The 17,275-nt window shown below is 37.0% G+C and overlaps 1 protein-coding gene across 2 annotated transcripts; it reads right to left on the bottom strand.

Annotated features, from left to right (window-relative positions):
• Positions 1-151: 151 nt before the first annotated feature.
• Positions 152-15,642, bottom strand: rilp (Rab interacting lysosomal protein). Of its 2 annotated transcripts, none has more exons than XM_017490534.3 (8): positions 14,982-15,642; positions 11,632-11,758; positions 10,357-10,478; positions 6,960-7,154; positions 5,548-5,699; positions 4,299-4,421; positions 4,131-4,217; positions 152-1,719 (listed from the first exon to the last, which is right to left on the bottom strand). In XM_017490534.3, exons 1-8 carry the CDS (start codon positions 15,288-15,290, stop codon positions 1,593-1,595), a joined length of 1,242 nt encoding a protein of 413 aa, XP_017346023.1. In that variant the 5' UTR covers positions 15,291-15,642; the 3' UTR covers positions 152-1,592. The 2 variants fall into 2 exon arrangements, with proteins under 2 accessions (XP_017346023.1, XP_017346024.1); XM_017490535.3 differs by having other exon boundaries at positions 11,632-11,755; positions 14,982-15,640.
• Between the last annotated feature and the right edge of the window lie 1,633 nt (positions 15,643-17,275).

The raw sequence follows: 17,275 nt of genomic DNA, 5'->3' as shown, positions 1-17,275 counted from the left end.
CAACATAGAATTCTGGGAAGAGGAGCTTTTTTTTTCTTGTATGGGGGTGAGCACACCAGATGTCATCCCTCTCACTATGTAGTAAGGAATATAAGTCAATACAACATAAGAATGGAATACAGCTCAGAATAAAAAGGAAACCTACAATCACTTCTGAAAACCTACAAACACTTTATTTACTTTATTTACTAAAAATTTATTCAGATTTATATTGCAAAGGCAAGTATTGTACACATCCATACAAAAATAGCAACGTTCACTCTGAGCAAATAATAAGTGCAGTATGTTTAAATGGGTATAAACAGGACAGAGGTAGTCTTGGTGTCTTTCTGAACACCAGACTATTCTGTCTGATCTTCTCTAAAGGAAACGGAGGCTTCCTTAAAATGACATCACACAAAAACTCACATTTCTGAAAATCTTTGACCTTCCAACAAATGTTTAGGGTTAGAGTTTTAATCTAGCTCATGTCCAGCAGGTTCTTCACCTTACCAGTTATTAATACATCTAAACATAAGCTGGCAAACTGATTCTCATGCAAAATTTTAAGGATGAAAGCCATCCTTTATATACGTTTATACTTTATCCGGGTTCTATTGCATTTAAATACACAGACCACTTCAATAGAGTCTCATAAACTAAAAGAATACAATTTGTTTAAAGAAAGATGTTGTGTCTGAACACAAATGGTGAAAAGCATTACATACGTCTGTACAAATTAGTGATTTACTATTTCAGATTATTGGGGGAAAAAAACAACAACATTAAAACAATATCATCGTCAAGTTGAGTCAATTCAAAAGCACAAACCAAATGTCCTATGAATTAACCGAAAATTAACACCAAAAAATATCAAACTTTGTAATGCCCCCTGCTGGCAGAAAAGAGCACCAGCGTGATTATCTTTGCTGATTGTTCTAATATAAGCTGGCATCTTTGGCTTTAAAGATCATACTAAAATACAATCTTTACAAAAAAAATACTAAAAAATTAAACTTTTGTATAACATACTGCTGCTGTTTCCTCATATACATTTACAGTGTATATCATATTAACACCAAACTAAAAGTACACTATCTGTTACAAATACAGATTTTTAGTATACAAAATAAAATGTTTGTGCTCATTTCCAGTGCTTTCTTTTTAATATTTAATTAATAAACACCATTACGGTGACAAAGATAGTTATAATTACTGATTATGGTATTATCTATCCTCTCTTCTTTTCTCCATTTTGTTACCAAACTACTCTCATACAACCAAAAGTTCTCCATGATGTCTTTTTAATTTCATGTTACTTCTGTGTTTGAGCTTTTTGTTTTGTTTTTCTACAGAAATCGCATCTTTGACAGGAATCTCAGTCAGCACATCTGTACATTGTCCCTGAACAGTTAAGATTTTGGGGTCTAACCCTATCAGCCCACCAGTCCTGTGGTTCAAAATTACAGCCTTCTGGCACAAAACAGCATAAAAAACCCTTACTAATTTGATTTCATTGCTGAGCTATACATCTCTGTACATATGTTTTTATTTAGTTTGGTTTGGTCCACACTCTTCCCTGGTGCGGTGAATGGAGAAAAATATGAAAGTTCTCAGGGAGAGCCTCCAGGCCCATTCTCCACTTCCGGTAGGTGCTCCTCTGTGTTGATGATTTCCCACGCAGAACTGTTGATCTGATGTCCACTCCTATCACTGCCTGAGCGGCTCAGGTAGCCAAAGCTGAGAGAGCGGGCAGAAAACATACGACTTTAATCAGTGATGAGGTCAGAGAGAGGGAGGGGAATTTCCTCTGAGCACAAATACAGTTTAAAATAAGACTTTTCATACTGTCAGCACGAGATAAGAGTCCTTCAGTCAGAGGAAATGACCTACAGGTTGTCTTATAAAAAAGGGGAAGAACATTTTGTTCACATCTACAGACATTCACTTCTGGAGCTTATGTATATAATATAAATTCAAATCTAGCCCATTTGTTTTTGCCAGTATTATTATACAGTAAAAATAGCAGTGTTAAATTAACATCCATAGTGTTGAATTAACACTTCACTAAATGAACACCAGCAGTGTTTCTTTATTTCAGCCATCTGCACATCAACATCCACTAGACTTGGGGAATGGTAAATAAACTGGACTGTGTGATCATGATGTTTGTCTTTCTCAATTAATTAAACATACAACCCCAATTCCAAAAAAGTTGTGACACTGTGTGAAATGTAAATGAAAACAGAATGCAAATCTCATAAACCCATATGTTATTCACAATAGAGCATAGAAAACATATCAAATGTTTAAACTGAGTAAATGTACCATTTTAAGAAAAAAATAAGGTCTTTTTGAATTTGATGGCCGCAACACATCTCAAAAAAGTTGGGACGGAGCAACAAAAGCATGGAAAAGTAAGTGTTACTAAAAAGAAACGGCTGGAGGTTAATTGGCAACAGGTCAGTACCATGATTGGGTATAAAAAGAGTATCTTAGAGAGGCTTTCAGAAGTAAAGATGGGATGGAATCTGGATGGAAGCATATGTTGCTCTAAAACCGGATCAGTTGCAAAATGTTCCTCCAGCTCTTTCTATTTAGTAACACTTACTTTTCCAGCCTTTTCTTGCCCCCGTCCCAACTTTTTTGAGATGTGTTGCGACCATCAATTTCAAAATTATCTTCTTTTCCCCTTAAAATGGTACATTCACTGAGTTTAAACATCTGAAATGTTCTACTGTGAATAACATATGTGTTTATGAGACTTGCAAATCATTGCATTCTGTTTTTATTTACATTTCACACAGCATCCCAACTTTTTTGGAATTGTGGCTGCACATAACTCTGATAATTTGATAATATCACATTGATAGATAATTACCTAGGCATTTGTACAGTACTTAAAGACTTCTTCATCATCCATGCTCAGATTCCAATGGAGATATTAATTAGTGTTTTAATAAAATCAAACGCACTTTGTTGTTCGGATGCGGTCAGTCAGGTTTAGAAAATATTGTAAATATAAATAAAACATTAATCAAAAATTACATTTCTCATCAAAACATGATTTCATCACCTATACTAATTCATTTAATTTAAACAAGTCTGATACATAACGGAATTATGAAGTGAGTGTGATCAACTCAGGCAGTATTAACGCGATCCAATTACATTAGAAAATCTCATGAGGACATTGCCACTGACAGGAAGAAATTACTACAGAACTAAATTAACTTGATTTACTCATGTGTAGCACAGTAACACACTAGGTAATGCTGCTGCCTGACAATGCCAACATCCCGAGTTTGGTCCTGAGCTAAGATGAATGTGTCGAGTTCAATTTTATTCCAGGGCTTTGAAATACATAATCAAATCATGTTGGATGTACAAACACAAATTGTATCAATGTAACTCAGTCAATTCACATGGTACCTATGTACACATACGGATTCTTTCTTTTTCCAATGTGTATACATACAGTAGATTTGTACTAGATAGATGATATTACTAGATAGATGCTAATATATTAATTGTAAGTCTAATGTATGTTGTTTGCTACCCAGTGTCCCTAATTAGAGTGATTCAGATCGGCCTTCTCCAGTTAGAGTTAGATTTGTTTGTTTGGTTGGTTGTTTTTTCAAAAACCAAATAAAGTCACTAATATTTCTCAGTTCACGTATACCTTACACTTTGATTTTCTAAGTCTAGAGGTTTTTTTTACACAACTCACTGGTTAAAGTTTAACCAAAAATGTTAATACAAAGAGTACAAAACCTCGTACTCTTTGTACAAGTGTAAACTGATCAAATGATCAAGCACAACAAGACTATTTTCTTTGAAACTGACAGAATAATTTTGTATTACTTGCAGCCCAAATAAGAGTTTATTTACCACTAAGAATTTTGGTGTGTAACGTGCTTTAACATGAGAATGCAGCATGACATGCTGTTCAGACTGTGTTACATGTACACATACTGATCTACGCTGGTATTTTGACAGTGTTTGTAAAAGTGAAAGCCAATTTTCTATAGTCACTGTCCACCACTCTCTCATAACCAACACATTCTTCCACCAGTAGCTTAAATGTGAATGTTTATTAAGATGTTAGTCTTACGGTCTTGAATCACAGGTACAGTAGATGAGTAACTTACAGGGTTCTGATCCGTGATTCTGGAGGTTTGCTGTCAGGGCAGTCTTCATCCTTTCTCTTCTCAAACAAAGGTCCTTTCTCTTCATCACTATTGGACACAAATACAAATGTTGAAAATCACATTACAGTAACTGCAGAATGTCACAAAATGACTCATTTTCTGTTCTACCTGCTGCAGTCATCCTCTGGTATACCCAGCATTTTGGCCTTAATGATGGTCCTCTGTTTCTTTATAGCGCCACGCACTGCTCCCAGTAAGAAGCCGGGATATCTCTCATCATTCAGGATCTCCCTGTGATTTCACACAAGTGAGGATTCCAGTTAATGTCTCATTAGTATCAGAGAGCAGACTGCTGAAAGAGGTGCAATAGTGTAGAGAAGGAATAATACAAAGGCAGACATTGTGCTTTTCATGTCCTTCTAAACAAATCAGTTTCACCCAAACATTTTAATCCAGTTGCACAAATGCAAAGTGAATTAATTAGAAGAGATGAAAAAATTACACAGAACATATATTTAACATTTTCTTGCAGTAATATGTCAGTTGGGTGCTGGTTTATTTTTTGTGACTACAGAAAACGTTTTCATACACAAAAAATAAAATAATATTATAATATTCATACTTCTTGAAGGCTGCCACATAAAAAAACTATACTAAAATCTATTTTTACACAAAATATTATATTCAATTATATTACAATATAATATAACAAATGCATGTGAAACTTATGTCCATCTGTGTAACCTAAAATGTGAAATATTGCCTCAGAAACTAACAAATGAAGTAAACCGACGAAAATTATTCTTTTTTTTTTTTGTTGCACATGTTGCAATATTGTTGTAACAATACAAATTTGTTCATACAGCATTGTAGAATCAAAATTAAATTTTAGGCCATTATTGACATCTCAAACACATTCACAAAAATAATCCATCCACAACCTTTAATCTGTCCTGAGAACTGAAATATAGTTCAAGATAAAAAAAAATATCTCTACAGATCTACTGACAAATCTACTAAAAATGGATCGAATGTAAACTAAAACATGCTAACATTTTTATTTTATAAATTAAATACAAATATTTGTAATATATATATATATATATATATATATATATATATATATATATATATATATATATATATATATATGTGTGTGTGTGTGTGTGTGTGTGTATATATATATATATATATATATATATATATATATATATATATATATATATATATATATATATATATAATACTGGTTTGATGACATTCCTGTCAATACTTAACTAAGCTAAACCACACACCAAAAACAATGAGGTCAATAACCAAACATGTACTTTTTCTATTTCTGTATGAACAAATGTTTTATTGTCTTTAAAATTTGTGTGTGTGTTAGTATGTCTCTCTCTCTCTCTCTCTCTCTCACCGCTGGTAGAAGGCGAGCTCTTCTTGCACCAGGAAGAGATTGGCCTTTAGCTCATTCCTCTCAAACAAAATGTCTCGCACTTCCTGCTTGGTGAAGCACGGCTTATTCGGGTCAACCGTCACCTTATATGTCATGTCAACAGCTGGACTGTTCTGTAGTAGAAAAAGACAATAAATAGTCCTGATGATGTTCAAACCAAGTACACAGTTGTAAAAGAGAGGAAGTCTGTAGTAGAATGATACAGCAATATTTTTTATAACATGTGACTAATTCATGTCTCGTGACTTGGCAACGATTACACTGAAAAAATCCCTAAATTCATCATAACCTGGACTGATTCTAGTATATTGAGTGTTCGGTGTGACAAGACATCATGAATTATTTATTTCCCTGCTTTATAACAACTTTGGGTGTGTTTTAAACATCAGGTGCAGCACTATATTTAATGTCTTACATTCACTTAACATTTTTTTACTTGTACTCAAGTAAACTTGTAAAGAGAAAACGGTACTTTCACTTTGCTACAGCTGTTTTTTCCCTGTTTTCAGTTCTAATGGATGTTCTGCTTATTTTGCTCATTAGAAATTCTTGAGCTCGGTCGGTTTTCTACTGACATTTAAATGTTTTTTTTTTTTTTACCAATCACATTGCCACACACATTAAGGTCAACAGACTGACTTTTGAAGGCAACCAGCAACTCACTGCAGACAAAGCATCCATGGCTGCATGCCAAAAAGTTATTTGGCTTTAACACTTTTGGCCATACAGTGAATTTAATACATGGGTTTAATGTCTCCATTTATTTACTCGAGTGGTTTTGATTTGATTCCCATCATCAGTGCTTGTTCTGAAATGTAAATCTATTTCTGTTTAACATTAACACAATGTTTACTGTATGTTGTTACTTTGAGTTATGTACTTAATGTGACCTTGGGTGTTAGAAAGGTGCTATATAATTTGAATGCATAAATGCTTGAGTAGCCTTTTCACTACTCTAATACTTTTTTAAAGTTATTTTTGGATGACCAGGGGATGTGAGTCCTCTAGTACACTATAAAACCGGATAAGTTAATTTAACTTAATAAATTTGAGGAAACCAATTACCTAAAAAAATTTAAGTTGATAAATCAATTTCTTTAAGCCAAATACACTTAAATATAACAAAAAATCATTTTAAATCAGAAAGTTTGAGTAACATTTTTGTTATATTTAAGTGTATTTGGCTTAAAGAAATTGATTTATCAAAGTAAAAATTTTGAGGTTAATTAGTTTCCTCAAATTTTTTGAGTTAAATGAACTATCCGGTTTTAGAGTATAATTTTACTTGATGAAGATTTTTAATCTACTCTCTCTTTCTCTCTCTCTCTCTCTCTCACACACACACACACACACACACACACACCAGTTATTACCGTGTTAGGAGCAGTGTCTGCCTTGGCCTGCTCCAGCTTTGCGACAAGTCGCTCTATCTCTTTGTCTTTCTCACTCAGGTCAACCTCGAGGTCTACCCTCCTTTCTGCAGCACTCTTCAGCTGAACTTGCATCATGTTCTGTTTACTCCGCAGCTCTCCGTTCATCTTCATAAAGCGATCCAACTGCTCCTGAAGCTGTCACACAAAACACACCACCACAATACATGTACATTTATTTTATGTTTCCAATCAACTATATGTTACACATATTATAATGAACAGAAACAACTGTACTATATCATACAATCATACAATTCCTTTATGGTCATGCTATGACCGTATTTATAGATAGAATCTACTTCTTTTTTGCTAATCTGAGGGTTAAGCAATTGAAGTTGAATTAATCACTGACTAACACTGAATCGCTCGCTGGCTTTTTGTGATTGTTTGGAAATGTTTACTTTAGGCAATTTTTAAAAACACCGTGTAACACACAATAGTGTGCTTTATGAACGCTGCATTCCAACAGGTTCTGAGAAACACATTGTGCAATGTCAGAATATTTGTTAAAAAGACAATGTTAAAAAAAAAAAAAGACACACAAGCACAATCTGTGTGGAAGATTTTTGTTCAGACTTGTCTCTTGTAAAAAGGTGTGGCAGGCTGCGGTTAAGCTTTTGGCCTTTGACTGTGTTATACTGCCAAGTGCACAGTAACTTGAAACCTGATCATCTGATGTGTTTCTTTATCTGAAACACATTGCTGGCTACGAGACAGTAGCTGAACTAATCTGAACTGTACAGTACACCAACAATCACACACATTAGCCATTACTCTCATTACTCAGATGTTCTTTATTAGTGCTTTATTTAGCGACTTCTTTTTTTTTTTTTTTTTTTAAATGTCAGTCTTTATGTGAGACAAGTTATTTGTATTAAGATTTGGCTATGTTATCTTGATATTCTGGTTGGCACATTCAGATCATTAAAGTTACTTGTGTGTAGTTCCTCCGGGTTACGTTTTGTTTATGTTAACATGCGTGTTTTGTTTTCGTTCATGTCCTGCCTCATCCCCAGTCTTGTCATTGGTTGTATCCTTCACATGTCATGTCTGTCTCACCTGTTCCCACTCCCCCCTTGATTAATCTGTGTATTTAAACCCATCGTGTGTCTTTGTTCCCCGTGCAGTATTGCGTCAGTGTTTAGCTTCATGGTTTTTCCTTTTGGATTGTCCTTCCTATTGCTGTTTGTACATCGCCTGACCCTTGCCTGTTTTTGGACTTTGATTTTCGGGCACGATTTGGATTTGTCTGTCTGCCTCTCATAAAAGCCTTTTACTGGACTTGCATCCACCAGCACGCCCGTTTCATGACACTCCGTGGTTGCTGTTTTTGTGCATCTAGACCAACGTTAAAACAAGTACTTGTCTTCAAGCTAAACTTTTCAATTTTCAGACAGAAAATGCCAAAAGTTTTTTTTTTTTAAAGTGGACTGTTAAAACCACACTTTTTTTTGCTATCAGTTTGTATGTTATTGCTAAAAGCAAAAACAATTTTAGAAAATACATTTTCAAAATACAAAAATACATTTTCGAAATACATTTTAAACATTTTAAGCTGAAGTCATGAACTCTCCAAGTCATCTATGCAACTATGTTTCAATTTAATAATCTTGAATGTACTCGCATTAATACCAGCCTGTAAATCAACACTGTGATAGTACAGTAGTATACAGTACATTTCTTATTATAAAGGAGAAGCAGGTTAACCAAAGCTCAGGGGGGATTTTTTTGCTAGATTTTTTGGGGTGTTTTCTTGGATCATGACTAACTAGAAGTCCTGCCATCAAGATCTGCAGTGAGTATTTGTAATTTGTGTGTTCAGTTCCTGACTCTTTCCTAAATATAAATAGGCAAAAATGGCGTTTCATACGTTATTGTGTATTTACATTGCTCGAAACATTAATTTCAGGATGGAATATTGCGGTTAGAACAAAACAGTCAGCTAGTGATACTGAATTCACAGCTCAAGAAAGTTCACCAGTAACCAGTGATGGACAAAATCACTGAGACAGGAACCCATTTACAACCTTTAACACTTAAAGGAGACACAATACAAGATAGAATTAAACAGAACAACAGATTTTAGAGCCATTTTGTTTACTTAGTGACACGTATTTCTATCCATCCTTCCATTTTCTATACCGCTTATCCTATATAGGTCTGGGTCTGGGGGGAGCCTATCCCAGGGGACTCGGGGCACAAGGCAGTGGACACCCTGGACGGGGTGCCAACCCATCGGGGCACAATCACACACACATTCACACACCCTTTCACACTCTACAGACAATTTGGAAATGCCAATCAGCCTACAACGCATGTCTTTGGACTGGGGATGGAAACCAGAGAAACCGGAGGAAACCTCCAAAGCACAGGGAGAACATGCAAACACTGCGCACACAGGGTGGAGACGGGATTCAAACCCCCATCCCTGGAGTTGTGAGGCAAAAGTTTAACGTTATTATTTTGATGATCGGTTTCTATAGACCTCAATGACTGATGACCAAAACAAGATGGTACATGTCCACTGCTTGCTAGTGCCTTGCAGTCTGAGGGCCAGTCATGAAATCGTGGATTTCAAGTTAATTATCTTCTTATTCAAGTAGGCTACTCTTGTAAAATTAGTTCTAAAAAGGCATTCTGAGCTCAATATTTTGTGAAGTATGATAAGGTTAAGATGTTAAAATATTATTTTTATGTCTATGCAAGCAGGCATTCCCACACACATGGCATGCATTCCTGTTAGAAGAAAAACAAAAAAAGTACTCATCTATAAAATGAAACGCTCAGAATTAGCTGCAACCCGCATCAGAGAAAGAATAGGGTTGTTGGAAATATTAGCATTTCATCTCTGTATTTAAAGATGAGTAATTTTTTTTGTTTTTTTTAATAGCAGATTTTTGCGTATGTGTTTGGAGCCACTGTAAAAAGACAGCTACAATAGTTTCTCAGCCAGTTATAAGGTGCACTACATTATGGTTGATTTGCTTCAATTCGAAAGTGTGTCATATTCAGGTATTTTATCCAGTCCAGTTTTCCTCGACTTCGGTGTGATAAGTAACGACTGGCATGCTGCAGAAAGTACTGGAGGAAAAGCAGGAAATATATATTTAAGTTATAAAGTCTGCAAAAATGGAAATATTACAGATACTTGAAACTGTTCACATGGCCAATAATTGAGACACACCTAAGTTTGGCTCAAATTCCGCTCCATGCACACGCCTCGAGCACAACTTAATTCTGAGCTCTAACTAAGTCTAGTTGCTTAACTAACCTCTGAATACAGCCCTAGTGGTGTATATTTGAGTGAGTGTGTGCGTGTGTGTATTGGTTGCCATACCGCTTCCACCTCTTTAGACATCTTGGATATCTCCTGCACTTTGGCTCGGAGCTCGTCACGCTGTTTATCCACCACCTCTTTAAGTTTGAGCATCACCTCTCTCTCCTGACGCTGTGTACGGTCTGAGGGGACGAGTTAAAATACTGTTAGCAGAAATCATTTCAAGAGGTCTCAGTGGGAGAAATCAGTATTATTACACCCATGTGATGGCACCATGGGACAGCAGGTAGCATTCCTGCCTCACAGTTCCAGGGTCCCTGGCTCGATCCTGAGTTCAGGTTATTGTCTGTGTGGAGTTTTGCATGTTCTCTCAATTGCTGTAAGGCTTCCCTCCTTTTCTAGGTTCCCTCCCAGCTTTCAAAAACATGCCAGTAGGTGGACTGGCTATAGTCAACATAGATGTTAAATTGACCCTAGGTGTGAGAAATGTGTGAAAGTGTGAATGTGTGTGTGGTGTCCTGAGATGGACTGGGGTCCCCAGGGTGTATTCTCACTTCACGCCCAGTGTTCTCGGGATAAACCCAGAACTACCGCATCTGTGACCAGGATAAAGCTGTTACTGAAGATGAATGAATGAATAAATGATACACCCATGTGTAATTCTAACCCCCCCGCATAACTATCACTTAATAACTGGACAAGCTGCAAGTGTGAATCACTCTCATTTAAACAACAACCTAACATAATGTAATCCTTATCAACTGCATCTGTAATGCATTTGATCATCTCAGACAAAAATTTCAACATTGCCCTGCAGTTGTTAAATTCCAATATTAGATGCTTAAAACTAATAATAATGAAACTAATAATTGCTTAAACTACTAACTTGATCACACTATGTAGTCATGCAATCTTAGATGATCTTTCTGGAGTATGGATATTAATGTAAAAAATTCCCAATGCCTTTATAACATAATAATGATTATAACACATTTTATTTAAAATTCTAACATCTTACACTAACTGTAACACTTTGGTGAGTCAAGACCTACACACCTTACCCATGTGACTAAACACTTAGCAGTTTAAACATATTACCAGACCTCCACAGTGACATGTTATGCTTGTGCAGTAGGCAATTTGGTTTTGTTTGATCACCTGTTCGTCATCTGCATTCCACCAGAGATTCACCTTCTCCAGAAGTCTTTGTTATTCATAAACATGAGGTTTCAGAAACATTGTGTGATGCAGCAGTGCTAACACTGATGTATGGCTTAGAAGCGTTGTGTGTGTACGTGTGATTGGTGTTGAAGTTGTGTCTTCTGCACAGTTCACCTTCTTTAGAGAGGGAGCTCTGCAGGCGACCCAGCAGTTCTTGGTTCTCCTCCTGTAGGTGCAGCACCTCCTTCTGCAATGCCTCCATCTCCAGCCTCAATTTCTGTTCCTTCTGCTGCCATTCCTGCTAAACACACACACACACTGTCAGTCATTGCTGGAACACACACACTGTCACTCACTGCTGGAACACACTCTTGAGAGACTCAAGCAACACAGATGCATGACTGTGAACAGTTTTTACATGCTGTATATGCCTAGCTGATCACACCGAAAAAAAATAAAAGGGTAAGATGATTAGTGTTTACTGTCTACCTCTCCTCAATCCACCTCCAGGGTGCGTACATCATTGAAGTACGTAATAAATTGTTGCCATTTTCCCAAAAATGAGTCACCCCTGCCTCTGATGTTGTACTTGATTTTTTCAGGTTTTAAAAAGAACATTAAGTCTTTAAGCCAGACTTATATAGAAGGGGGTTGTGGAGAGGTCCAAGACAACAATATTCTGCGCCGAGCAGGTAACGATGCAAAGGCCACAACACTAGCTTGTTTAAGGTTCAGAGGCTGACACTGAGATGAAACACCAAAGATGGCAATTAAAGGACAGAAATCCAATTTGATTTTAAGAACGTCAGATATAGTTTCAAAGAAAGAGTTCCAAAAGTTCTGCAGTTTGGGACAGAGTGCAAACATATGACTCAGGTTACAGGGCGAAAGTTTGCATTTTTCACATATGTCAGGAACATTGGGATATATTTTAGACAGTTTACTCCTAGAGAGGTGAGCTCTGTGAACCACTTTAAATTATATGAAACTAAGTCTAGCAATTGAGTTATTTGTTGTTTGTATAGAATCTAAATCTTCCAATATCGGGATTTTAAATTGTCCTGTGGAATTGGGTTATGTTTGAAATAGTGCTGTGTGCTGAATTTGTCTGCGGGCTGAAGGTTGGGCTTTTTGCATACATTAATTCAGTGGTATTGAAACTGTGAGAGAACTGCTCATGGGAAATAACCAGAATGAATTTTTAACAAAATGTTTTTGATAACAAAACTAAACCTTTAAATATACATATTAAAATAATATGTATATAATTTGTATTCTGCATAGACATATTTAAACCCTTAAATTCTCAGCTTACTATTTAGTTATTCAATTAACTGAATAATACATACAATTCATACAATTCATCTTAAAGGATATTGTGTAACCATATTGAAACTAACATGATATGAGAGTGAGAAATGTAAATCTGATCCTGGGAATTCAGGGGATTCAATTTATATAATAAGCTTGTATCAATATTTCCATGTTTAGTAGAGGGAAAGAGACCATTTACAGTACATGGGTTACATGAGCTTTATAAACAGACAAAACACATGCACAACAACTTATAGAGATGAAGACAGACAAACATCAGATTTAACTGATAAAGCAACAACAAAAACAACCACAACAAAGAATTATGAGAACACTTATAAAAGGGATTCACCTCAACTCAATAATATGATTTAAGCGAAATAGTAAGCTGATTTTTGTTTGCAAAGAGTAAATGCATTGCCTATTATACACAAATGTAGGTTATGGTGGTTATGATTAAATCATACTGAATAAAATGTAACGAATTAACAGATGAAATGTATTGATAGAAATAAGAAATTGTAACTGCAGTAAATATACATTACTAAGCAAAAGTGATCTAAAACAGTTCTAAAGAAATCATGTAAAGACAAGGTTTCAATAATAATGAAATACATTTTTAATTATCAATATCATTATTATATTGGGAACAAATCTGTTCCAGCATGTGCACAAAGCAAGGTCCATAAAGAAAGACGTGGTTTGCTGATGTTGGAGTGGAAGAACTTGAATGGTCTGCACAAAACCTATGACCTCAATCCCACTGAACATCTTTGGGATGAATTTTAAGAGCTTACAGTCACTCAATTCATTTAGGAAGAGTACGATTTTACACCAAGCCCATAGTGAAGCATGGTGATGGTAGCATCATACTGAGCATTAGCCTTGACCTCTTGGTTGCTCCTCTGACTAATACCCTCCTTACTCAATCACTGGCTTTTGGTGGACAAATCTTATCTAGGCTCCTGGTGTCATGATTCTGCCAGCCCCCCACCCAACCCAGCTGGCAGAATCCAGACTTGTGTTGATAGTTCATTAGTCTTCACGATGCTGTTTGTTTAAAGATGTTCTCTGATAATATCTGAAATCTTCCAGGAACAGGTGTATTTACATTGAGATAGATAAGTGACACAAATTGCACACAGACCGACTGCATTCAAGTCATTGTGTGATTTTTTATGGCAATTAAATTAGGGCTTTCACAGCAACGGACAACTTTTGTTAGTAGTGTGTGAATGTGTGTGCAACTGTGCCCTGCGATGGGTTGGCACCTTATCCAGGGTGTCCCCCGACACGTTATTTTGTGTAGATTCCTGACATAAAAACCCAATTAATTAAATTTCAGTTCCAGGTTATAATGCAACAAAATGTTAATATTGTATAATTTGGTATTCATGCAAAGCACATTATTTCATACTCATAATAGTCAAAATGTTGACATTTTAAAGAGTATATGAGATTTAATGTGATCGGTTATGCTATTTTGGGTAGGTTTTTTGTTTTTGTTTGTTTTTTTGCTCATTGGGTTGTTTTTGTCATACAGACCTGGCAGCCTGAACATTATGTTCTCCTGGCTCAGACATGTCAATTCTGAACTTAATGGACTTCTTTTGTGTACATGTTCTGCAGCTGCTCGCTTATGATGGCCACATTTGACATTCAAATCTCCGGGGTTACACAGTTGTTCAGCAGTCATCTATCTAACACAGTATGTGTCCATTTTAACTCGCAACACTGGGGATTCTGTAAAGGCATGGTAAAGAAAAAACAGACTGCTTTGCTTTAGAAAAGCCAGACTCTGTGTTGGTGAGGAAAGCCAGTCACACACTTCCAACTTGCTGTGTGTGAGAAATCCTTTTGAATGATGAAACACTTGTAAAAGCTGCATTCACACTCAACACGGTTAGACCTAGCAGTTATTATAGCGTACTTAATCCAATATGGCTCCCTACTGTACATTATAGCCTATATAGTGAGCACAACATTGTGTCATACACTATGGAGTGCACTAATGTAGGAAGTAGGGAGGCATTTGGGATGCTGCCTGAGAGCTAAGGCTAGGATAATGTACATTTCTTTCGTTATATTGACGCTACAGTCTGGGCTAGAAAACAAACCAAACAAAACGTGGTTGTCAAACTGTAACATTTTTGTGTGTGAAATGTCGTACCGTGTGTGTGTGTGTGTGTGTGTGTGTGTGTGTGTCTTACGCGAACGTCCGTCTTGTTGCACTCGTGCTGTTGAACCTGTAGTGTTTCAAACGCCCTGAGTAGACTCTCCTCTTTAGATTTCTGTGTGTGGTAGCTGGCTGTGAAACTCTCCAAGAGCTCCAGCACTTTCACTATTTTCGGCACCAAACTCTCAACACTCGTTCTGCCATAGTTGTCGATGAGCTTCTCCACGTCGGAGCCGATCAGCTTGGCAATGTTGTACACATCGTCCACGGTTAGAGCTGAAACGGTCCTCTCAAAACACTCGTTCAACTTCTTGTCGTCTTGGTTGGTCTGGATGGTTTCCATGGCAGAGTCAAAAGAACAGGAGCCGAGAAGAAGAAGCAGTAGAAACTAAATTCCCCCTCCAAACACACACGCCTGACATTTCAGCGCTATTCCGAGAATGTAGTTGTTTGTGTGTGTGTGTTTCGTTGTTAGTTTCAGTTTTACGCTGCCACGCTGACAGTCGATGAAGTTATAATTCCCAAGCAATAAACCAGACGCTTTATGTTCCTGCCTAGTTTAATAGACTGTAACAGCCTACTGTGGTGTTATGTCCGATTCCTGCCGACATCATCTGATCTGATCTGATCTGATCCAGTGGAAACGTTGTAACATGCGATCAGCAGCTTTACACCCACACAACTCGTAGTGCTGTCCTACACAACACACCACAACACTACACAGCACACCACTACATTACACACCACAACACTACACCAAACACTACACAACACTACACACCACAACACTACACAGCACACCACTACATTACACACCACAACACTATACCACACACTACACAACACTACACACCACACCACTACACAACTCTACACACGACACTACACAACACACCACTACATTACACACCACAACACTACACCACACACTACACAACACACCACAACACTACACAGCACACCACTACACAACTCTACACACGACACTACACAACACACTACACAACACTACACACCACAACACTACACCACACACTACACAACACTACACACCACAACACAACACACCACTACACAACTCTACACACGACACTACACAACACACCACTACATTACACACCACACACTACACAACACTACACACCACAACACTACACCACACACTACACAACACTACACACCACAACACTACACCACACACTACCCAACACTACACACCACTACACAACACTATACAACACTACACACCACAACACTACACAACACACCACTACACACGACACTACACAACACACAACACCACACAAGACTACACACCACAACACTACACACCACACAACTACACACTTCACAACACTACACACCACAACACTACACCACACACTACACAACACTACACACCACAACACTACACCACACACTACACAACACTACACACCACAACACTACACCACACACTACACAACACTACACACCACAACACTACACAACACACAACACTACACACCACAACACTACACAACACACCACTACACTACACTACACACCACAACACTACACCACACACTACACAACACTATACAACACACCACACACTACACAACACTACACACCACTACACACCACAACACTACACAACACACCACTACACAACTCTACACACGACACTACACAACACACTACACAACACACAACACCACACAACACTACACACCACAACACTACACACCACACAACTACACACTTCACAACACTACACACCACTACACTACACAACAGACCGGTGCAGTATGGGAGCAATAAGGACCTCATTCTACTGAGTGGTGTGGTCACAGTAGCTATGAGAGGGAATGTAAAAGGGTTTTACCTCTAAAAATAAATAAAGAAAGAAACCAGTTAAATCAGCCTTAACTTACACCTAAACTATAAAACTGACTACAGTAGAATCTAGTACACATAAAAAAGTCTCAGGTTTAAACATTATGTGCAAAAAAACAGTTTGACTGCTGGAAAAAAAAACCAATAGAAACCTTCATAGAATTTGTAATGGTTATAATGGACACTATAATGGTCCCTGTAAGTGTCTACTGGTAATTTGTTGCATTCTATTGGTGGCATGTTATGTCTAGTGGATACCATTAAGGACAAGTAATAGTAATGGTTTTAATGGTTAGCTGATGGTTTGTAATGGAAACTATTAGAAATTTTGTGATGTTTTGGGGGGGAGGGGGCAAGGGGGGTTTCCAGCAGGGACTTCCATCTAATTATAAATGACTTTTGATAAATCGTGATTTCATAGCTTAGACATCTTGTTTGTGACTAAGGATT

Source organism: Ictalurus punctatus, chromosome 17, assembly GCF_001660625.3.
Source record: "Ictalurus punctatus breed USDA103 chromosome 17, Coco_2.0, whole genome shotgun sequence".
In the NCBI taxonomy this organism is placed as follows: Eukaryota; Metazoa; Chordata; class Actinopteri; order Siluriformes; family Ictaluridae; genus Ictalurus; species Ictalurus punctatus.
Note: the sequence above shows the minus strand (reverse complement) of the source record. Positions and strands in the feature narration are given on the sequence as shown.

Excerpts from the sequence above, each read along its gene's own strand:
- rilp (XM_017490534.3), bottom strand. The coding sequence starts at position 15,290 with ATGGAAACCATCCAGACCAACCAAGACGACAAGAAGTTGAACGAGTGT. Across the intron at positions 7,155-10,356 it reads TGTCTAAAGAGGTGGAAGCG|CTTCAGGAGCAGTTGGATCG; the intron begins GTATGGCAACCA and ends TTTGTGTGACAG. Across the intron at positions 5,700-6,959 it reads CAGACACTGCTCCTAACACG|AACAGTCCAGCTGTTGACAT; the intron begins GTAATAACTGGT and ends TTTCTACTACAG.